The sequence below is a fragment of the Hyaena hyaena genome, unplaced genomic scaffold, assembly GCF_003009895.1.
Source record: "Hyaena hyaena isolate Hyena2069 unplaced genomic scaffold, ASM300989v1 scaffold_76, whole genome shotgun sequence".
Lineage (NCBI taxonomy): Eukaryota > Metazoa > Chordata > Mammalia > Carnivora > Hyaenidae > Hyaena > Hyaena hyaena.
In genome coordinates, this window is record NW_024080709.1 from 1,105,000 (window position 1) to 1,127,428 (window position 22,429).

A 22,429-nucleotide genomic window follows, 5' to 3' on the forward strand; every position below is an offset into this window, starting at 1 on the left:
CCTCTTAGCCGGGCGTTTTATCCCCTTCTGTTCACTCGCCGGTTTTCCTTTGTACAAAGTACTTTTTACAAAGTAAAGTGCAGAATTCCATTTACTAACATTCTTTTGAAAAGTATCCCAGTGCTATGTTAATAGTTCTTCTAGGTCCTGGGTGGGAAGCTTAGACAAGTAATCCCTTTCTCGGTCCTAACACAGCTTCTGGAAAACATGACAGAGGTGGTTCGGAAAGGGATTCAGGAAGCTCAGGTTCAGCTGCAGAAGGCGAATGAGGAGCGGCTCCTGGAAGAGGTGAGGCTCACACCAGACTCCCAGCAGGCATCCGGCCGGGAGGGGGCCCTGCACCGGGTGCAGGGAGCGGGCCCGGCTCAACAGTCACGTGCGGGGCTTGTGTTCTGCAGGGTGTGCTGCGGCAGATCCCTGTCGTGGGGTCCGTACTGAACTGGTTCTCTCCAGTACAAGCTTCGCAGAAGGGAAGGACCTTCAACTTAACAGCAGGTAGGACTGACGTCACCCCAGGCCTCATAACCTTGCGAGTTGTGACCAGGGTCCTGGGCTCCCCCACTCAAGCTGAGAGGCCTGGTGTGCGCGCAGCCGGGGCTCTCTCCGGGGCCAAGTCTGTCTCCGGAGGCCTGGCGTGTCCGCCCCGTCCTGCCCCAGCAGCCACGGTGGCACAGAAGCGGGTCCCCGTTGTCTGCAGTGGACCCCCCTTCCTGGAGGCGGGTCAGAACGTGGCCACTCGGCCATCCAGACTCGCAGGGTTGCCAGCTCTGTAGTCAGTGCTTGGTGTCAGTCCTCCTTGCCGTCCTCATTAGTGATTTGTCCCAGGAAGGGGCTGCTTTTGACAGTGGAGATGAGAAGATTGTAGTCTGTAGCCCTGGACCAGCTCATTTCAAACCAGGCCGCCAGCAAGTGTGACCAGTCGCCGGGGTTTGGGAAAGGTGGTGTGCACCTCTAGGTCCCCATCTGTCCCGTTCTCCTGGGGGAACGATTCCCTGAACGCGGGGCCCTCCCTAGGAAACCGTGGGCGCCCATGACCTGAAGAGGGACTCTGACTATATTGCTCTGAGTGTCCGCCTTCAGCAAAGAGGCATCTGGTCCCTGCTGCTACGGTGCAGTTCCCACTCGGGCCGGGTCCCCACGCACGCGTGGGCCACACCGGGGCCGGGTGTGCACAGGACACCTGGGGAGCTGAGGGTGAAACACGCCGGCAGGGCGGGGCCTCGTGAGCGCAGCTGCAAGGTGGCCTCATCCGGTTCCCAGCACGTTTCCGGAGGGCCGGAGCCTCTGCCCGTCTGCGAGGCCCAGTGGCCAGAGCGAGTTTCCTGAGGACCGAGGCCGCGGGGGCCGGGGCCGGGAGCTCCTGCACACCGCTGTCCCTCCCTTGGCAGGCTCCCTGGAGTCCACAGAACACACGTACGTCCACAAGGCACAAGGCGCAGGAGTCACGCCGCCGCAGACGCCCTCGGGCACTCGCGCCAAGCAGAGGCTCCCAGGTACGTGGCGGCATCTTGGGAGTTTATTAGCGCTGAACAGACCCGGGGGTTTGTCTTGGGAACACAGACCTTGGCGTCTTGGGAGGCTTTTCCTGTTGGGGTCAAAGCGCCGGGAAAACAGGAACACAGGTAATGCCGTGTCCCGTTTGTCCTCGCTGAAGAGCAGCTGTCCCTTTCGCTGTCCGTTTCAGTAGCCTGGGGCTTCCGTCCGGGAGAACTTCCCCGCGGCACCCCAGGGCGGAAGTTAGGGTCTTGAGAGCGGGCATCGCGTTCAACTTGTGTTTACTCGCCCGAGCCTCTCCTGACCATGACCTCCGGCCCATGTTGGGGTCCTGTCAGCTCCCGCTTCTCACCTCCTCACTTCAGTGCCTCAGGGCTGGGGGTCGCGGGCTGTCTCTGGAAGCAGCTGTGATTAAGTAAAGCAGTCCCTGGCTGCGTGGAGCCTTCAGCACTGTCGCACTGTCCGCGGACCTTCCTCTAGGCCAGAAGCCCTTTAAGAGGTCCCTGCGAGGCTCCGATGCCCTGAGCGAGACCAGCTCGGTCAGTCACGTTGAAGACTTAGAGAAGCTGGAGCATCTGTCCGGGGCGCCGGAGCCAGACGGCCTGGAGCCTGCCCGCCCTGAGCCGCACCCCGGGGGCCGCCCCCCGCAGGAGGCCGAGCGGACAGGGGCCTTCGAGAACGGGGCCCAGCGCCCACGAGAGGACCGTCCACAGGTAGAAGAACCGGAGAGCTTAAGATAAAATCCAGTGTTTGCTTTGAGACCGGACCGAGTGTTGTTTCAGGGAAGATGACGTTGTACTGAAAATGTGAACCGTGCCGCACGCTAACCCGGAGGCACGGCCGCTCCTCCTGCTTCCCCGGGAAGTCTGCACACGCCTGGGCCTGAACGCCAGGCTTTGGGGAGGGCCGTGGACTGCTCTCAACTGCTGGGCCTGTAGGGGGACGGCTGCTGATCCTGCCCACGCGCCCGTAGGTAATACCGTTTCCCCCCCTACGTCCCCAGAAACACGGTGTGCTCCCGGGAACACTTACAGTCTCACGTGCCTGCCGCTTGGAACCCTGGCGCTTATTTTCCTAAGACATAAGCGTAACATTAGGAGGTTCCACGCGGTAACTTCTCGGTAAGACAGCTGTAGAGCCCTCGGGTTCCCTGCTGTGCTGCCGCCTGGGAGAGGAGCGCAGCCTCTGCGCGGGGTCGGGGTACGCTGGCCGGCCTTTGATCCGGCGGGATGTGCACCAGAGTCCCAGCCGCCGCTTCCAAGGTGTAGACAGGGGCGTGCGCAAGCGACTCCCTCCGCCCCAAGTCCAGTCCTCCCTTTATCTACTATTTGTAAACAAATTAAAGGACTGTCTACTAAGAGTAACTGTAAAACTCTTGACCGTATATATGTATATTTTTAAATACTGGTAAAGCTTTTAAATTGGCACACAGATACAGACTGTGCTCATTTCTATGTTTAATATCTGAAAACCTGATAGACGCTACTCTTAACCTCCTACTAAGTCTGCTGTGTGGCACCCAGTTAAGTTTCAATCCTAAAATAAGTACACTTTTGGCCTGTTTTATATGGGAGTATCTGTGGCTTCTCCCCACTAGCAGCTCACCCCCTCAGGCCCAACTCAGAAACAAGGACCAGAAAAGTCCTCTTGGCTCAGGCTGATGAAGCCAGACCCCTGCTGAAATCCTGGAAGTAAGCTCTTAATTACTTCCCGTTTCCACTTGTCCAGAAGTACCGCATCGCTTCCTTTCTCATAGGTAAGGCGTCTGTGCCTTTAGTCCAGCCGAGTCCGGCTTTGGGACTCCTCAGGCCGGTGGGGGTTCATTCACACTGGGGTGTGGACGGTCGTGTTGGAAGCCTTAGTTACACCATATTAAGCCTATAATCTGATGTGATTTCTGACTTTTGGCACTTGTCAAAATGCAGTTTTCCTTTTTATTTTTTATTTTCCTTGGTGCAGATGATTAAAGTCTTCCCTGTTTATTTGGTGCAATGAAGTATAGCAGATAAAATGGGGAAATTATCACCTTCAACAAGATTAATTTTTAAATGTTTTTATATATATTTGGAATTGTTAAATTGGTTTTGCTGAAACAGAATTTCACCCTTAAGATACTATCTGAATGTTGGTTTCAATAAAGGTTCTTGAAATTGTTACCAGTGAGTTCAGTTCCTAAATGGTCATTAGGCAGAGTGAGCCCCCTGAGGATGGCAACTTGACATGAAGGGCTCAGAAGTCTGACCTCTCAGCCGGAGAACAGCCTTAGCAATGGCGTCGTGGAGCTCTCACGTTAAGTTTAGTCTCTTAATTAATTTTTCCCTCTGAGCCTTTCATCCCCTTCATCGGAAAGGGGAGTCTCAGTTGGAATTAGCACTACTAAAATATTTTGGGGCCGAGAAACCCCTCTGGGAGATGGAGGTTTTCACGGAATTCTGCATCTGAGATACCGTATTTTTAAACCAGCTCCTGTATGATTTTTCCTTGAGTCCCTCCCTAATTTAGCGGAAGGAGAACTACTTACCGCAGGGGGGATGTGGCTGCTTGCAGGGCCGGGCGTCGGCTTCAGAGACGCAGAAAGCACACCTGACAAGTGCCTTCGCCAAAATAAGATTTTATTTTTAAAGTCATGTGGAGGACGGTAAGGAGGGAGACCGAAGATTCTGCGGATGCAGATTTGGATTCACGGTCTCTCCGGGCCCCTCGGCGGTGTCTGGCAGGCCAGCAAGGTGCTCTCTTTGGTGACGCCCGCCGTTAGCTTCCTGGGGAAGAGATCTTTTCCCACAAGCCAGCTTCATTTTTTCTGTAGAGTAGGGCCTTGTTCCCGGGGAAGAGCGCGCTGGTAGGAGATGGGTGTTTTTTTAAAAACATCAAGGTAGATCGAATATGTTCAACAAAGTGGGGCGGCTCGGCCAGAGGTGAGGTGGAGAGGTTCTGGAAAAACAAGAGTCTGGGTCTGAGAGAGGAGTAAGCTGCCGGACGCCCTCAGACTGCCGAGCACGTACGAATGGTACGGCCGGAGAGGACGCCCTGGAGCACCGCCCTGGCGAGGACACAGCAGCGGGGCGCGTGCTCCTTCGCCCCACGCGAACGCCCGCCGGACCCGAGGGCAAGCGGGCTCTGCCGGCGGCGTCCTGAAACCAGACCCCACCCGCTGCAGGAAGAGCAGCCGTGCTCTCAGACGAAGAACCCGGGGTGCGGAGATTTAGGACCGCCCGGGCCGGAGGGCCTCACCTCCAGTATCTGCTGGTCGTCCTGGCGCAGCCAGAAGTCCACGTGTGGGAACGGCGTCCAGGAGTACGGTCCTAGGCGCAGCTGTTCCGTCCTCGCGTCGTAAATACTAACCATCTGAGAAGGAACGTCCCGCGGACAGAACTGAAGGCAAGTCCCCGCTGTGTCGGGCCCCACCCTCAGCGCGAGCCCCAGCGCGGTGGGCTTTTATGTGGAGGGCGCGCGGCTTCCCAGCGTCCAGTAGCGAACCTGCTCCGCACCGGGCACCGCCGCGGCTCGGGTCCTGCAGTGAGCCGCGTGCGCTAGGGCCCTTCGTCCTGACAGCCGTCCTCTGGGAAGACAGCGTTTTCCCTGCTTTGGTTGGAAACCCGAGGCTCAGACCGACAGGCACTTTGCCCACGGCCGCGTTTCCAGTAAGCATCAGAGCCGGGCCGCACACCCAGGGGTGTCTGACTCCGGTCCACGGGCCTCAGTGCTACATAAAACACCACCTCCTTATTTCTGCCCCAGCAACTAAGGACCTTGCACCTTAAAAGCGCACAGTGCGGGGCGCATGGGCGGCCCAGTAGGTAAAGCATCTGACTTCAGCTCAGTTTAGGATCTCGCAGTTCAGGAGTTGGAGCTCCATGTCGGGCTCAGCCTGGAGCCTGGCTTCGGATTCTGCATCTCCCTCTCTGTCCCACCCCTCCTTGCGCTCTACCTCTCAAATATGAGTAAGCATTTAACAAATTTTGTAATTAAGAAAAAAGCACAGTGCAGGCTGCCTGATCAATAGCAAAGAAGGTGCTAATTTGCCATACGATCAGGTCTCTGAGTTCCCCAATTGGTTACTGATAGTTTTCAGCTTAACCAGCAATGCTGGCTTTTGGTTCCTGAGACTAAAACAGGTTCTGAATGTTAGCTAAACCAAGGCTATCCTGCTACTTGAGAAATCGCAGAAGGAATCTTACAAATGTTAAAGGTTTGGCAAAAGAGACCACCGCGAATGCACACATTTTCCTCGGAAAATGTCAACATTTCATCAGTGAGGAATCTGCCTGCACTCTTTTTTCCACACCTTTACACCTTCAAAGCCGAGAACTGGGGTCTTGAAGTTAGAGCCTAAAATTGTGCGTTATTCGCGTGTGAGAGAGAAAGAAGTGATCCCAGGTCCTTTAAAGAAACAAAAGCTTTTCCTTTCTGAAGACTATAAACCTTGAGGCTCCGGAACGGGATGCCCTTTTTCCCCTTAACACACAGGGTCTCAGACTCACCGGGCCTCCCGTCAGCGCTCGGGCGGCACGCAGCTCCTCCTCGGGGCCTCGGTCCGGGAAGGAGGCTCTGTAAATCTCGGCAGTTTTAATGTTGACCGCTGTGGGGACAGAGAGATCTCGGCATGGACTGAAGGCACACGTGCAAAGCTGGCAGAGCGTACAACGTCCACCAGCACAGATGACCGAACACGGCGGGTCACCCGAGGCAGGGAAGAGTGGCGTGGCTGGAATGCCACCGCGAAGCGTCTGCGGCTTCCGCAGTCGTGGGGACAGAAAAGGCCGCCTTTCAGCCAACCCCGGGGCCCGGGCTGGACCAGGGGAACACTTCCTTCCATGGGAAGAGCCACTCTTCGCGCTGGCGCGGGGCGACCCCCCTGGGCAGCGCCGTGGCCGCGCTGGGGGCAGATGTGCGGCCTGGGGTCGTGTGTACAGGGAACGGAAGGTAAAGCCCTGCGCGCCCCGCTCGGACGTCACAGATGGAGCAGGACACTGCACGGGCTCCGACCCGCCCGGGGCCGTGGCGGGAGAGCTCCGGCTTCTCCTCGGCCTGTGGGCGCGACGCTTTCCTTAGCGGGACCCCGTCCTCCGCCAGCCCCCAGCAGGCGCCGCCCCTGCCCAGCTTCACCTCCGCCACCTCAACCGACCCCTGTGGTCTAGGACATCCCTGTTCTGTGGGCAGAGGCCAGAGAAGGCAGGCTGCCTGCCCCCCGGGGGGCTCCGGGAAACGCACTACTTACCGATGCCGTAGATGATTGGAAAGTGCTTTTCATTTTCTTCCCGGTCATTTAATTCTAACAGCACAAAGCAAAATTGTTTTTAAGAACGGACTTTTAAAAATACTCAACAGCTGCTTTCGTTTTCTGTAACTGAGGCCAAGTAGGAGCCCACACCGCGACGGGAGGAAAGGTCAGGACACACAAGGGACCGGGTTCCTGGTTCCCGGCCAGGTCCCACCAGGGCCATTGGGTTTCCACTGAAGCAAATGCCCGTCCCGAGTGGGCGCCTCCTGGCTCCCTCCGCGCTCAGCCACCTGCCCCGCATGGTGGCGCGGCTCCCTGGGTCCGGTCCCCTCTTCCCAGGAGCAGAGGAAGCTTCTGAAAACCCCAAGGAAGGAAAGAGGGGCTGCATGGAAGTGGGGGGATCAGGATGTCCTCAGAGGCCGACCCGGATTGGGGCGTGGGGGGGCGGGAGGGCCACTGGATCCAGAGGGCGGAGTGGGGCCTCCCGTGGCTGAGGGGCTCGTGTGAGGTTTTACTTTAAGGGTGAGGGCGCCAGCTTGGTTTTGGGAGGATAGCAGAACTCACCTGTCACACACAGTGTCACTAAGTGAATGTCTTCTTCTTGTCTGTCAAACTCACCTACAATGAGAATTTTCAAAGTGGATGTCGGAATCCTGCTGAGCAGTCGGGATGGGGCCAGGCCTTCTCTGTCCCCCTCCCCTTTCCACCGCCACCTGGCCCGTCCACGGAAGCCAGATTCCTGGGAACTGCCACCGAGGGGCCTTGCCTGCCAGGTGACAGGCACGTCCCTAGCCTTGGCCCAAAGAAAGCCACCACGCCTGGGTGGCTCCGTCAGTTAAGTGTCCTACTTCATTTCAGGTCATGATCTCACAGTTCGTGGGTTCAAGCCCTGCGTCGGGCTCTGTGCTGACAGCTCAGAACCTGGAGCCTGTTTCAGATTCTGTGTCTCCCTCTCTCTCTGACCCTACCCTGCTCACACTTGCTCGCTCGCTCTCTCAAAAATAAATTTAAAAAACAAAAAAACAAAGGAAGCTGTGATCAAGGCTGTCCCTTTGTCTCTCCCTTCTGAGGGGATTGTGGGAACAATAGACTCTAAAAACGTTTACTCTTAACTTTTCCCCTTATTTTCAGTCATTAAAAAAACTTGATCACTGTAAAAAAAAAAAAAAAAAGTGGAAAACACAGGCAAGTACATGGGTCTTTAACGGAACAAGTTAAAGGCTTCAGTGCCCATAGTCCCAGCAGTTGACGGTCTGTGTATTTATTTTTTTTCCTCCCGCCCTGTGCAGCTGAGCCCGCGCCACACAGACGACCCTGAGTCCTGGCCTTCTGGGCACGTCTTCCCGTGCAGTTCACACCTCTTCCTCCGCACTCTGCAACGGCTACTAACAATTTCTTTACTCGACTTTAGACCGTTTCCTAATGTAAAGAACGTTCTGCTGCCCATATGTGGGCATAAACCTCCGTGCACACCGCCGATTACTTTCTTACAACAGATTCCCAGAAGGGGAATTACGAGGGCAAGGGATAGGAACTTTCAAAACTTAAGCCGCGATGCCACGCTGCTTTGCCGACAGGTCACACACCGGATGTTGGGTGCCGTGTGGAGAGGCCCGCCTCGCTGCCTCACGGTTAACGCGGACGGAGGCCTTGTTTGTAATCCTCACTCATTTAACAGGGAAAAACTGGCATCATCGGTGTGTTAACTTTCTACAGATTGAAATGGACATCGCCGCCCAGAGGGCTGGTCACAGTTTGATTCACCTTTCCGTTTACCACTAGCGTCTCCCATTCTGGACTGTGTCGACTGATCTCCCCAGGAAAATCTCCTCCCTGTCCCACCGGCCCCTGCGATCGCAGCTCGGCGCCCCCGGCCGAGTCCAGGCCGAGCCGTCGGGGCTGCTCCGAGCAGCTGTCCCCGGGAGGCTGTGCACTGACTAGCGTTGTGACTTAAGGGAAAGTGGGGGCGAGTTTTCATCAACGTTAGAGGGGGAGGGGGAGGGCGCGAACTTACTAAGGAGTTGATGAGTAAGTTTCTGTGACAGCTGCCTGTCGTCGCTGAAGCCTCCCACGAGGTGCACTTCGAGCCTGGCAAAGAGACGCAACGCGGTCAGGGGCCAGCACTCCGGCCCCGGGGCGCCCTGGCTTCGCTCTGCTCTGCTGGGGACCCAGAGGCTCTCCGCCTCCCCGAAGCCGCGCTCTGCGGGGGCGCGTCCTCCCGGGCCTCGTCCGTGCAGGGAGGACACATCCGGGTGGCGCCGGGGGAGACGGGGGAGGCTGCCAGGGCCGCGCGAGCCGCCGGGGACTGGGCCGGTGGCGGGCCGGGCGCTGCACCTGCACACGGGCGGCCTCAGTGCGGGGGGCGAGAGCCCCGCTCTGGGAGAACAGGACGCCCTGCGCGGGCCCCTCCAGAAACCTCTTCAGCGTCTCCGCCTAAGGGGAAGCGGGGTACGGGGCCGGGAAGGGGGGACGGCCAACCCCTCACCACGCCATCTCTTGTCCATCAAACCTGGAGAGAGGGACTGTCACCTCCAATTTCAAGAAGGGAACCAGGTCTGTTTCTACAGGCCATGCTCCCCCCACCCCCATGCCAGCTTTTCCAGGTTTGGGGGACCCTGCTACTCCCTCAGGGTGGCCCTTCCGGGGGCTGTCACAGCACACACTAGCACAGGACACGCCCTCGTCCGCAGCTTGGGACAACCCGGGACCCCGCCTTCCATCCAGGGAACCCGAACCAGCACGAGGCACCGCGGTCACACGGGGTTGCTCGGCCCGGGGCCGCCTTCCCAGGTGCGCTGCAGACCTTCCCGAACGACCACGTGCGCTCCGTGGACACATCAAGAATCCCTCCCGCCGCCACGGCCCAGTGCAAAGTCACTGCCCCTGCGCTGGCCCGGCCTGTGTGACCCTAGTGACACTGGGCAGAGGAGCTTTATTATTACTTTGTTAAATCCCTAGGCTTCTGAGAACGTTATGTGACGGGACCAGACCCCCCCCGCGGCTACCCCAGGCCTTCTCTCCTCCGCCAGACCCCGGACCCGACCCCACTCCCCACCCCCAGCCGTGTGACCAGGTCCCCACGTCCCAGGGTGACAGCCGTGGGGGGGGCAGCCACGTGACAGGGAAACTGCACCCTCACCCCCCGCAGGCCCGCCGCCCCACATCGGGCTCCCCCCTGCCTCGCTGGCCTCCGCAGTACCCCCCCCCGCCGAACACCCTGTTTTGCTTACTGCCGGTCTCCTTGCTGCAGGAGCGCTTTGGGGCGGGGATCTGCCTACAGGTCACAGCTACGCCCCCGGCGCCTCTAGCCCCGTCTCGCTCGGAGCAGACACCAACAAGGAGCTGCCGAAACGAATGAATGAAGAGAGGGCGCGGGGTGGGGGAGGGGGAGGGAGGAGCGGGTGGTGGCGCGTGAACATCCCGCAACAGCACAGGTGCGAACACACGAGGTTCAAAGTCAAACCTTCACCCACAGGCCGGCCTGCACCCGCCACACGGTCCACTCGCCCCACGGCCACAGGCAAGGGGCCCACGCTGTGCCGGCTCGGCTCCAAAGGAACGAGCCGGCCACCATGGCGGTGGCCTCCCGTGTGGCGGCCACAGCCGTCCCCTGTACACGACAGGGCAGAGGAGCGTGGCGCTCACCTTCCACACGGAGCATGGTCCGAGAAGGATTTGATGGAGCTCATGATGAGGGGGACCTCTGCTTTGGTGTCGCTGCCGTCACAGTGGGTCAGGCAGGTGGCCCCGTTACCTGGAGCAAACAGGGCGACGACGCGTGTTACCCAGGGCGAGAGCTCCGAGCACGAGCCAGATCTACTCTGACACCTCCTGTGTCAATACCCCGGAGGAAGATCTAGAAGGATCTATGCTGCCCCGCCAACCCTTGTGACCGGGGTGCCAGGGAGATGCCACGCGGACTAGAGTGACGGGTGGGGGGGGGGGGAGGGCTGCGGGCAGGACGCCGGGAATCCCAAGTGCAGAGACGCGCGGTGGGGCCCTTCCTCCCTCTCGCATACCTGTGTGCCTCAGGACCACAATGTGACAAGTGGTGGCGTCATCCGAACCCAGAATGGAGATGGAGCCTGTTTGGAAAAGAGAGAGAATGAAGGACCCGGCGGCCCCGGGGACAAGGCCCAGCGCACGGCTTCCTAACCTACCATCCTGCGGGGAGGCCGCCGCAAGCTCTCTCTGCTGAACATACAGGAGGCCCTGGGGTCCCACTTGCTGAACAGACTGACCTCTCAGAAGTCTGGCTCTTTCCTGTTCAATTAAAACAAACAAACAAAAAATAAAAGAGGGACGGAAATTAGTGAGGGCCGGGTACCTAGAGGGGTGGCGGGTCCGCCGAGCGCCAGGGCGGGGCGCCACCGGCGGCCAGGCTTGCGGATCGGGGCGCGGCCACTACCGCGGGGGGCAAGGCCAAGGCCAAGGCGAGCTTCTGTGCTCTGTTTAACCCACAAGGCCAGAGTGTAGCCCCTTCTCCACAAGAGCAAGGGACTCTCCGGGGCTCCCGTCGGGAGGGGACCCTGACCGTCTGCGCAAGGACCCAGCCGGCCCCGAAGCGCAGCCCTCGTGTGAGAGAGGCGCCTGCTGGCCCTGCCCCGGAGCTGGTCGTCCCCACGCTGGGGATCAGGCCTGGGGAACCCCCTCCTCCCCAGCGCACAGCCCTGTGTTGCTTAACAGCAGAGGCGGGTGACTTATGCACAACTGACTCACACTAACACGCACTCAGGAAAAACGGAGACTAGGGGAAAGTGGTTTTGAAACATACACTGACAAGAAGAGAAAAACAAAACAAAACAACCTTTAGAGGTTACAAATAGGGCTGCTCAGTAGGTTACGCATCCCACTTTGGCTCAGGTCATGATCTCACAGTTCGTGGGTTTGAGCCCCACATCGGGCTCTGTGCTGACAGCTCAGAGCCTGGAACCTGCTTCGGATTCTGTGTCTCCCTCTCTCTCTGCCCCTCCCCCACTCATGTTCTCTCTCTCTCTCTCTCTCTCTCTCTCAAAAATGTTAAAAAAATAATTTAAAAATCATAACCATGCAGTGATTGCCGCAGGGCTCCAGCGCTGCCACACAGGAGGCTGCACCCGGAGGAGATTCACCCGCATGGCCACGGCCACACAGGGCGCGTTAGTGTGTGCTGTCGCCTTGTCACAACGCCATAATTGTGCTATGATGCAGTTGTGACAGACGCAGACAACCAGAAAGGGCCCATCATCAATCAGCAAATTTAGAAAAAGGGTGTTAATATTGGGAGTCCAAACCTCTCACTTCATACCGACAGAAATTCTTCCGCCGGAAGCCCGGAGTCGTGGGTGCAAGTGTTGACCCGCTAGACTGTGCCCCTGCAACTAATGATCACCATATGTTAACTGCACAGGAATTAAAATTTTTAAAAGTCTTACACAGTACACTTTAAAAAAAAAACCTCACGTGGTCAGATTCTTTAATGAAAACAAACTTTTCAAAAACGTCAGACTGAGGGGCACCTGGGTGGCTCAGTCGGTTAAGTGTCCGACTCTGGGTCACGTCATGATCTCATAGTTCACGAGTTCGAGCCCTGTGTCGGGCTTAGTGCTGACAGCTCAGAGCCTGGAGCCTGCTTCAGATTCTGTGTCTCACTCGCTCTATGCCTCTCTCCCTCTCCCACTGTCTCTCAAAAATAAACATTAAAAAATTTTATTGATTGATCCAAGAATTTACGTCATCACAGGGGACGTAGCTGGATCACTATTTCCTTGTTAGTTGCAACAAGTAAACTCCTCGAAGAACAGACTCCTACCCAAATGGGCAAACCCAGAGGAGCTTTGTGGTGTCCACACCAGACCCCAGCTGCACGGTCTCACGGTCTCACACGGGAAACTCGCCACGGTCAGGATGGGCGCCCACTGAGGCTGGCGCTTGCTTGCTTCGTCAATAATAAAATACAAGATAGAAAAAAAAAATCACAATCAGCTTGATCAGTTACCCAGAGTTCTCTTCTCTTAACAAACTGCCATTCCCTGGAAGCAAAGTAGCCGTTAGCATGATGGCTCCTCGACAGAACAGACGAGAAGGAGTAAGTGAAAGGCCACGTCAGCCGGCCGGGCCAGTCAGGGAGGGATCGGCCATGACTCACGCCTCCGCAACTCGGTAAACAGCTCGCCTCACGAGTGCTCTGCGTGTCACACCGTTGTCACCTCACCTTGACTCGAAATTAGACACAGGACAACACAGACTCTCCTTTCCATCGGCCCCTGAATACTGACCTTGAGCTCTGTTCTTTCAGGGGCAGGGGGGGGAGGGCCAGGGCCACTTCTGGCCACAGATGTCCACGCCGGGGCCACCACCCCGAAAGCAAAGCCGGGTGTGCGTGTGAACGGCCACTTGCGTGCCCGAGACCAAAAATCACAACGTCCCGGCTCCCCCCCCACCCGCCCTCAGCCCCCCTACCCCTCCACACCCTCTCCACCGCCCCCCCCACTGTACTGTTTCCCAGACAGAGGCATAAATCATCAGGAGATGAAGCCACAAAGCGCAAAGAACATGTTGTTTTGGTTTTCCGCTTTTAACAAAAGAAAAAAGCACAGCCAAACTTCTCCTCTGTGGAAAACACACAGAGAGCGACTCCGTTAACCCCCCCGTCCCTTCCCGGGAGAGAGGAGGCCAGCCTCTCGGCCTCTGATCCTCTCTGGACACTAACATTCACGATAAAAAAAAAAACAAAACCACCTCTCCTGTGCGGGAGGCCCTCCTTTCCCAGCTCCCGTCCCACGTCGCTGCCCTCCTGGGCCGGGGCTCAGCAAACTTTCCTCTGAAAAGGGCCGGACAGGAACTATTTTGGGCTCTGCTGGGGTGCGGCCTCCTGTTGCCACCACTAGGCTCTGCTGTGTAGCCTGAAAGCGGCCGGGACAACACATAAACAAACGGATGCCACCGTGTCGCCGGAAGACGTGAATAATGGGCGACGCAGAAATTTGAGCTAACTTCATACAATTTCACACGTCTCGAAAGTGCTCATTTTTGTACATGTTTTTATTTTATTATTGAGAGTAGGGGGGAGGGGCCAAGAGAAGGGGAGTGGAGAGAGAAGAGCAAGCGGGCTCCAAGCTCAGTGAGGAGCCCGATGCGGGGCTCGAACTCACCAACCTTCAGATTGCGACCTGAGCTGAAACCAAGAGTCAGACACTTAACCAACTGAGCCGCCCGGGGGGCCCTGAAAGTGTTTTTTTGATTTTTTTTTTTTTAAACCCCCACCATTTAAACATGTAAAAACCATTCTTGGCTGGTGGGCTAGCACGGGACTAGAGGCCCCGGACCCCAAATTCAGACCCCAAATTCTCCATGGTCACGTGCTCTTCCCCCCCGCTTCTACATTCGGTTCCCCTCCTGCGGGAAAAGGGGCCATGCCGTCGTCTGCTCCCTGGGTTGTGTGAGGCTTGGCGGCGGCAGGCTTGCGGGGGGGAAAGGGGCTGTCACTACGCCCGCTGGCATCACGGCTTCAAAACGCGGCCTTGGGGACACCCCTTCTCTGCTCGGAAATCCTTGCAGTCCAGCGATTTCACTTGGAGGAATAATGACGGGGTTTATGAAGCCGTAGCTCCGCGACTGTTCCCCACGCAGATTTCTAAATCCCCTCCGCGCTCAGCAGCAGGAACTAAGTTACGGCGCGTTCGCAGCGTGGGAGCCTACGGAGCCACACGCCGCCACTGCCGCCGACCCAGCGCCCGGTGACCGGTTCGCAGCACGGCCCGGAGGGACTCCGTGCGGGGACGGCAACCTTCGCACAGCGGCCACTGGCCGCACGAGGCCGGGGCCGCTGCACTGAGCACCGCACTTCTAGACTCAAGGGCACTGTGCCAGGGTCCCGGCGGGGTCTTCGCCACTTTGGGGACGTGGGACCCCGGACAACCCGCTCCACGCCTCTGGGCCTCCCAGTCCTCGTCTGTGAAATGGGACTAACAACTAGCGGTTATTATTCTGCGCTGGGCGTGGCGAGGGACAGGCTGGTAACCGCTGGTCCTGCGTGGGCCAGGTGGTGACGGGAAAGACACATCACAGAACAGGTGGCACGCTCTCGTTTCTAGAAGGGTACCATTCCTATACAAAGAAACACCTCTGGAAGGGCGTTTACCAAAACGGCAAGAATGACAAAAGTCCCAGATGAATTTTTTTCTTCTTTGTGACATTTCTGTGTTCTTTTTCTTACAAAGGGGACACGCTACTTGTTATAGAAAGAAAAAGAATGTCATGAAACTTTTCATCTTCTCCTCCTTATTCCTTGAAAGAGCCACCAAAAACTCCTCTAATCCAGGTGCGACCCACCTCGCAGGGTTTGCCTTCCTCTCTCCGTCCGCCTGACCCCAGGGCGCCTGCTCCCCGCCCCCCCACCTAGCTGTCTTGCTTGCTCACCTTCCTAGAATGCTCTCTCCTCCCTCCCCATTCAAGTCTCTCCCTTGCGCCCAAGCTTCCTCCCTACAATGGCTAAGTGGGGCTATGTGACCCATCCCCCAGTTTCCTGTGATGCAAATCGGCACCCAGGACGTGGCCTTTCCCTTCAAGATGGCAGGCCACCCTGGCTTGTCACATCCCTCCGCCCCCTTCCCCCCTCCCCTCCACACTGACTGTGCCACCTTGAACACTGAGCTTTCCAACTCTTTATCACAGAAATTTTCAGACAGACAGAAAGATGCTGTCACCTTAATTCCTTAGGCAGCTGAAATTTTTTCCCCTCGGTGGATGTGACAGCGATGTGCCCCAAGGAAAGTGCTTAGCACAGTGCAGTGCGTAGTGTCTAAGTACCCAGTAGGTGCTGGCTAAGATTCCCACGGTCTTCCCAAAATGCAAGCTGAGAGTCATAGCGCGGTCCCCTTTCCCCGGTCGCGAACTCCTCAACCTTCAAGTCATTTTCAGGAGTCGCTGTGTTCACTCATTTATCTAACAAGTAAATTACAAAGTGCAGATTCACTGCCAGCGGCTGCCCCAGCCTCTGAGGACACCAACAGTGACACATACTTTGTCTGCTTTCAGGAAGTTTACATTCTGGGGGGACAGATCAAGGGACAATTAAAAAAAAAGAAAAAAGCCCATGCAGACAAAATAATTACAAACTGCAAAGGTCACAGAGGAAACCTCAAAAATACCTTCCGGGAACCTACAGAGTAGTCCAGGTCCTCTGCCTCACATTTCAGAGTGAAAGGGGACATTCAGCCTTCACGGCACTTAACAGTTGACGTCTTTGAGCCTTTCTGTGGTTAAAAACCATGCCCTCTAACTAGGCTGCAAAGCGGTCGGCCCTGACTGTAGGAAAGAGGTCAGCACGGCGCCCAGCAAGGAGTGGAGGCTCAGCGTGTACCTCCAATCAATGAATTGGCTGATTCCCCCCTTCACTAGATCCGGGGCAAGTGGAAGGTTTGGACCCAAGAACCCCTTTCCAAACCGTCTGCATAAGCATGGACGAGGGGTTCACAGACCTGCTTGAGGACAAAAGCAAGAAGACGAAACAGAACCTAAACCCTTCTCCCATCAGGGCGTGGTCCTCAACACCGCTCAGCTGGGGAGAAAGCAGGGCCCTTTTTCAGGCTAAAAATACCCTGAGCCCCGTGCGGAGGAGGGAGCCAGGGGGAGCGGCCTGGTGCCCCGGCCCGAAGCCAGTTGGGGCGAGCCGCTCCCCGCGGGGTGCGGGCCCCCGGGAGAGCCCCCGCGCTGGGGCGCTACCCAGGTTGGCCTGGCCAAGTCCAGCTCGGGGTGGGGACCCGCCCGCCCAGAGTCGAGAGTCCCCAGGCGTCCTCCGGGCGCCCTCCAGCCGCGATGCTGTGCGAACTCGGGCAAGTCGCTTAGCCTCTCTGGGCCGCCGGCCCCTCTGCCGGCAAAGAGAGGCCTTGGCACGTGCCCTCGATGGCCCAAGGTAGGTGAAAGCCCCACAGATGCCCCGAGAGAAGGCATAAGAGCGCTGCGGGCGGCCGGGGCTCCCAACGTGCCGACAGCGGCTCAGCTGCGCCAAGTTTAAATCCGGCCCGGGGAAGAGCTCTGGAGGCGGCGGGGCGAGGAGGGTCGGGCGCGTCCGGCAGCTCCCCCCAGGCCTGCCTCGAAGTCCCCCCGCCCGGGCCCTGCTCACCTCCAGAGGCGGGTGGGCGCGCACGAGGTCCCCCGCGGACTGCGGCAGCCGCACTCGCCGCCCCTCGACGAGCAGCGGCATCGCGGAGGCGGCCGCCCCGGCAGGCCCAGGGAGGCGGCGGCGGCCTCCCCAGCCCCGGGCCGCCCGCGGCCCCCGCCTCGGGCCGCCCCGCCGCGCCCCGCCCCCACCCCCGCGGGCGCCGCCGGGAAGTGAAGTCCCACGGGGGCGGTGCGGCCCCGCGCGGCTCAGGAAATCGGGGGCGGGATCGCAAGGCCCTGTGGGAGATGTAGTCCAAACGCGAGGGACCGGCCCGCAGGGGGCGCTGGGAAATGTAGTCCCGAAAGCGTGGACGTCGCAGCGGGAAGAAAAGCTGGGCTTTGCGCGAGCGCCTTCGCTGGGTGCTCAGCGTTAGTTCTCAGATCAGCCAACCCGGCCCGGAGTGCGGGCTCCGGGGTCTGACTGCCTCCATTCAAGACCACGACTGTCTGCTACTTCTCATTCTGACCTTGAGCACGTTACTCCTAGCTGGGGAACCTGCTGTGCTGCTCCATAGGATTGTGTTCGGTGAATGAGTAAACGTAAGCCGTCGTAAACCGCGGAAACAGGGCCTAGCCCCACACACTGAGAACCCATCAGTTACACGTGCTGCGCGGCGTTCAGCGGGCACTCACTGATGGGCTCCGAGCCCTGGGGGTAAAAGATCAAGGAGGTGCCATCCAGTCCCTACTGAGGACAGGTACCCCGGTGCGAGGCTTCTCACCGAGGGGCTCTATCCTGAAATTTGGAAATAATACTTAAATAGACCGGCCGCCACAATACGTTAACCAAAATGGAATTTCACGAAGAGTGGTGAGAGGAACAGCTACCTCGCAGAGCAGGAACTGTCGCGATGGCATCCCAAGGGGTTCCTGCCACCCAGAATTCACCACCACAGTAAGCCACACCTGGCAGAGGGCAGACACTGGCCCTTCCTGTCTAGGTGAGACCTCTTAAGCCGGTACCAAGGAGGCAATCAATGTGGACGAAGTAAGTTACCTTTGCCTTGAAAAGACCCTCCTGTGAAAGTGCTTCCTGCTTAACTACCTTCTCACAAGGCAGCCAAACAGCTATTGCCTTTCCATGCATTTTCACTGCATCCTCACAACCCTCAAGTAGGTGGTAGTTATTTCCACTTGACAGCTCAGTGTGGAGCTCCCAGAGAGCCTAGGTAACTTGCTCAAGGTCACACAGCTAGTTCGAGAAGCCAAGTCTGGCCCCCATGACACTTTAGAAGTCCGTGGTCCTTTCATGCTTGTGTAAATTAGCCACTTCCCATTAGAGAAGACCCACCCACTGCAGACAAACGGATAGACCCTAGAACTAACTCCTACCCCCCAGCGAAAGCCCACTGTTCAATAAGAGGAATAGAAAACTCTTTCTATAGATTTCCCAAAGAAACTTCCCAATTTTTTTTCCCACAGATATTCCTTCAAAGCATGTGCATTTCTGGAAGAAGTGTTTGTTCTCCTGGAACCAGTTCAAGACTCGGTGGCTCTGTGGCTGGCCGTGCTCACAGAGCCGGTGACACCTTAGTTGACCCGAAAGTCCTTCCCATCACCAGCGTGTACTTTACTTCCTCACCCCCCCCCACCCCCAACCCGCCAGCAGCCACTCAGGCAGTACTTCCGCCTTTGAAAACCACCTGACTTGTTAGCTGCAGTTCCTGAGCGGAGCTTTCGTGCTCATCAGTAAAAACCAAAGAAATCCAAACACTGTGTGAGAAGCCTCTTTATTGGGGTACCTCCCTTCACTCCATTACTGGTGTAAGAACAAAATATCCAGATTAACTATGTCATTGTTCAATGTTCACAAAGGTTTTTTCCTCAAACTCTTCTGACATTAAACAGACTCACTTGTAAAGATACCCTTCTGCACTGAAACGTCTCAACCCACAAAGGCCCGCTCACCGTGATTTTCTAGGGACACATTTCCATGGACTCAGTCATCCAGGACACAACCCCCACCCCCCCCACCTTTAGCCAGCAGTTAGAAAGCGGAGACCCTAAAGGTTCTCCAATGACTGTCCACCAAGTCACCAAAAGAAAATCACCAATATCCAAAACTTTTTAAACCAATAAAAATTTGTTTTCCAAAAACATACTTACTCTACATCGCCATCAATATAATTATACAAGAGCATACAAAGCCCCAGGAAATAGAAAGTATTTCATTACAAAATATTTGCGATCGAGAAAATATTGCTTGCTTTTAAATAATAGGAAAAGTGGCAGAAAAATAAATATGTTTAGAGATGTTCATTTTCACAAGTAATACAGAAGTACACACACAAGGAATGACGCTAAAATACGCATGAGCCACAGAATGAGCCCAGCCGTGTGCTTGCACACACGTGTTACGAAGTGAGGGTGTTTAGACGCCTCTCTCCTGGTGTTTAATTATAAAAGTACAAAAAGGGCCTCCCCGAGGAGGATTTCACTGAGCTCGCAACCCCGGTACCCCAGCCAGCAGGGAGAAGCTGTGGCTGTAACCGTAGCCTGCTGCTGCTACCAAAACTATTCCACCACATAACCCAGGCCCTTCTCCATGGCCCCACAGCACACAGACATTCTCAAAATGACCAAACTGACTCTAGTTAAAAAAATACATACACAAAAAACCTCAAGTAACATTCCACTACAAACAAGCACTTCCCGTCCTAACCGCAGTCCTGGGAGCCACGCGCTAAAATCCCGTGCTGTGTTTTATAAAAGTCCGCCTCCAGTCTCAGCGCCTGGGAATTTAATTTACCCGGAACTCCTGGGTTTCCTTTAACTTCATCTTCACACTCACGAGGGTACGATTCGCCTGCTTCTGGTTCCCTGCATCGTCCATCGCTTTCTTCCGGCGTTTCCTCAGTCTCTGACAGTCCCTGAAAACGCTGGGTGCCCGCACTGCTTCCAGGGCCAGGGACCGGCTCGGGCCACCTGCCCACTTTCCTCTCGCCCGCTCCGCACCGTGTGGAAATCCCAACACGCAAATCCGGTTCCAGCCGAGGGCCACCGATGAACCCAAAGTAAAATCATTTTAAAGATGTGGAATAGCCTCCTAGAGGATTTTTTTCACTGAAAATAAACTGGATCAACAAAGTCCTGTGACCATGGCTCAGACCTAACCTATGTGCCATCGGCTAGAACAGGCTACTGCCCAGAGCAGAAATTTCACAATGATGCCAGAAAGCTGTAACAGAAATAGAATATACATCCAACACATAAGTCAAGCCTTCAATATTTATCATCAACTCCATTCTAAAATATTGCACATGATATTCAGTCTTGTCTTTTGTCTGCACGGTAGCAAAAAAGAAAAAAAATTCCGCCCCGTCTGTTCAGACGCTAGAGTAAGCCTTTGCCAGTAAGGTGCCCAAGGCACACACTCTAGTTCAAACAGGCTGAGCCCTGGTACCGGCAGGTCCCGTGGGGTCGCGGAGGGGTGGCTGCCGGTCTCAATCACAAATCCTCGAGATCCCAGGCGACTGGTCCGGGAGGTAGAACACGGGAGGGGAGCCCACGCTACTTGAGGGACTCCGGAAATGCGGGTCAAAGGAGCTCGGTGTAATCCCAACTTCACCTTTCAAAAAATCATCATCTTCATCTTCCACCACCTCCTATATAAAGAACAGAGATTATCAGTAAGATCACTAGGGGCGGTGTGAAAAGCTTTCAAGAATTTCTTCGAGGAAAGAATTTCTTTCTTTCTGGAAAGATGAAGGTATAGGAAATAACTTTTTTCTTCTTTCTTCACGCCTTCCCAGCAGGGAGCCCAACACAGGGCTTGAACTCACAACCCCAGGATCATGACCTGAGCTGAGATCAAGACTTAGACACTTCACCAACTAGCCACCTGGGGGCCCCAAGAGTATCTTAATTTTGAAAGCTTCCTCCCATGAACGCTTCTTCATCACCAACTGCCCACACAATGCTCCTCACATGGCACTACTTGTTAAAAGTCTGATTTTTTAAACAGATTTTAAGCTCAATGAGGCCAGGCAACAATGACAAGTCATTCTCAGTATCATCCCCCTTGTATCTAAACAGTGTAAATGAGTGAATTAATGACCACTCCCAAAGCAAAATATAAAGGAAATAAGAGCTCTCCAACGCTTACTTATGAAAAAGGAGATCTAAGTAAATTTGAGATTGTTTTGTGGTGGTAATGACCATGTGATAGAGATTGTAATTTATTAAGGGGCCCCTGGGTGGCTCAGTTGGTTAAGCACCTGACTCTTGGCTTCAACACAGGTTATGATCTCAAAAGTTTGTGGGTTCGAGCCCCACTTTGGGCTCTGCACTGGCAGTGTGCAGCCCGCTTGGGATTCTTTCTCTCTTTATCCATCTCCCCCCATCTCTCTCTCTCCCCCCCTCGTGTTATCTCTCTCTCTGTCTCCCTCTCTCAAGACAAATTTAAAAATAAAAATAAAAAAATTATAATTTGTTGAACTGATTTTTAATTAACCTTCACCTCCCAGAGTCACCTTACAAAGTATCTAGTTTTTGTTTTCTTAACTGTTTATTTTTGAGAGAGCGAGCGAGCGAGAGCACGCGCACGTGTACACACGAACAGGGGAGGGGCAGAGAGAGACGGAGAGAGAATCCCAAGCAGGCTCTCTGCTGTAGTGCAGAGCCCGATATGGGGCTCGATCTCACAACCCTGAGGTCATGACTGGAGCCAAATTCAGTAAGTCAAACACTTGATGCACCTGGTGACTCTGTTGGTTAAGTGTCTGACTCTTGATGTTGGCTCAGGTCATGATCTCATAGTTCATGAGATGGGGGCCCCCCCGTCAGACTCTGCACTGACAGCATGGAGCCTGTTTGGAATATTCTCTCTCTCTCTGCCTCTTCCCCACTTGCACTTACCCTCTCTCTCAAGATAAACAAAAAAAAGTCAGACACCTAACTGACTGAACAACCCACGTGCCCCACAAAGTATCTAGTTTAAACAATTCATCAAAAAAACAAAAACTCTTGGGGAGCCTGGGTGGCTCAGTCGGTTAAGCGTCCAACTTAGGCTCAGGTCATGATCTCATGGTTCGTGAGTGTGAGCCCCTGTCTGGCTCTGTGCTGACAGCTCAGAGCCTGGATCCTGCTTCGGATTCTGTGTCTCCCTCTCTCTCTGTTCCTCCCCTGCTCGCACTCTGTCTCTCTCTCTCTCTCAGAAATAAAGATTAAAAAAGAATTTAAAAAACAAAACAAAAATTCTTTTCATAACAACATAACCTGAGCTTGTAATTTTGTAAAAGCAAAATGAACAAAATGCAGTGTTTAAAAGTGTGACACAGCTATTGACTACATGACTGTCATCCGTCTCCACATTGGACACTCTGAGCTGGTCTGCTGAGTCACAAGTGTACCTTTCTAAGAGGTTTCGTAAACTCCTGAAGCTCCTCTGCACTCATGTCTTCCCAGATCTGATAAACAGGATCAATGAATTTCTTCGACCTGTTGACAGAGATCACATTTCAAAATCAAGTTCAAGGCTACAGCGAAGGTCAGACATGTCTAGTAGCCCTTTTATCACAGGATCCACTACCCAAAACAAAAACTGTGGCTCAAGTAATCATTGTGTCAAAA

At 55.5% G+C, this 22,429-nt stretch overlaps 3 protein-coding genes across 8 annotated transcripts in view; 1 reads left to right on the forward strand and 2 right to left on the reverse strand.

The window, feature by feature from the left end:
- PDXDC1 (pyridoxal dependent decarboxylase domain containing 1) overlaps positions 1 to 8,175 on the forward strand; it is a 53,965-nt gene extending 45,790 nt beyond the window's left edge. For 3 of the 4 annotated variants that reach the window (XM_039233631.1, XM_039233634.1, XM_039233632.1), the window contains exons 20-23: positions 196 to 288; positions 399 to 495; positions 1,389 to 1,493; positions 1,975 to 2,858. In XM_039233631.1, the coding sequence (XP_039089562.1) occupies positions 196 to 288; positions 399 to 495; positions 1,389 to 1,493; positions 1,975 to 2,234 (555 nt within the window). In that variant the 3' untranslated portion in view covers positions 2,235 to 2,858. Of the gene's footprint in view, positions 1 to 195; positions 289 to 398; positions 496 to 1,388; positions 1,494 to 1,974; positions 2,859 to 8,004 lie in introns of those variants that run through there. The other variant, XM_039233633.1, reaches the window with a different exon arrangement.
- NTAN1 (N-terminal asparagine amidase) lies at positions 4,090 to 16,985 on the reverse strand. Of its 3 annotated transcripts, none has more exons than XM_039233637.1 (10): positions 16,821 to 16,985; positions 10,876 to 10,978; positions 10,735 to 10,800; positions 10,361 to 10,469; positions 8,730 to 8,803; positions 7,280 to 7,333; positions 6,713 to 6,766; positions 5,976 to 6,073; positions 4,726 to 4,839; positions 4,090 to 4,425 (listed from the first exon to the last, which is right to left on the reverse strand). In XM_039233637.1, exons 1-10 carry the CDS (start codon positions 16,899 to 16,901, stop codon positions 4,246 to 4,248), a joined length of 933 nt encoding a protein of 310 aa, XP_039089568.1. In that variant the 5' UTR covers positions 16,902 to 16,985; the 3' UTR covers positions 4,090 to 4,245. The 3 variants fall into 3 exon arrangements, with proteins under 3 accessions (XP_039089568.1, XP_039089570.1, XP_039089569.1); XM_039233639.1 differs by lacking the exon at positions 16,821 to 16,985 and adding an exon at positions 13,436 to 13,518; XM_039233638.1 differs by lacking the exon at positions 10,876 to 10,978 and having other exon boundaries at positions 16,821 to 16,898.
- A 1,584-nt stretch (positions 16,986 to 18,569) lies between these two features.
- The window catches only part of RRN3 (RRN3 homolog, RNA polymerase I transcription factor), a 28,362-nt gene continuing 24,502 nt past the window's right edge, over positions 18,570 to 22,429 (reverse strand). Inside the window, exons 17-18 of the mRNA XM_039233636.1 lie at positions 22,210 to 22,297; positions 18,570 to 20,463 (exon numbers count right to left, since the gene is read on the reverse strand). Of these exons, the coding sequence (XP_039089567.1) occupies positions 20,302 to 20,463; positions 22,210 to 22,297 (250 nt within the window). The 3' untranslated portion in view covers positions 18,570 to 20,301. The remainder of the gene's footprint in view (positions 20,464 to 22,209; positions 22,298 to 22,429) is intronic.

Excerpts from the sequence above, each read along its gene's own strand:
- NTAN1 (XM_039233637.1), bottom strand. The coding sequence starts at position 16,901 with ATGCCGCTGCTCGTCGAGGGGCGGCGAGTGCGGCTGCCGCAGTCCGCG. Across the intron at positions 6,767-7,279 it reads AGTGACACTGTGTGTGACAG|AATTAAATGACCGGGAAGAA; the intron begins GTGAGTTCTGCT and ends TTGTGCTGTTAG. Across the intron at positions 4,426-4,725 it reads ACGACCAGCAGATACTGGAG|AACCTCTCCACCTCACCTCT; the intron begins GTGAGGCCCTCC and ends TTGTTTTTCCAG.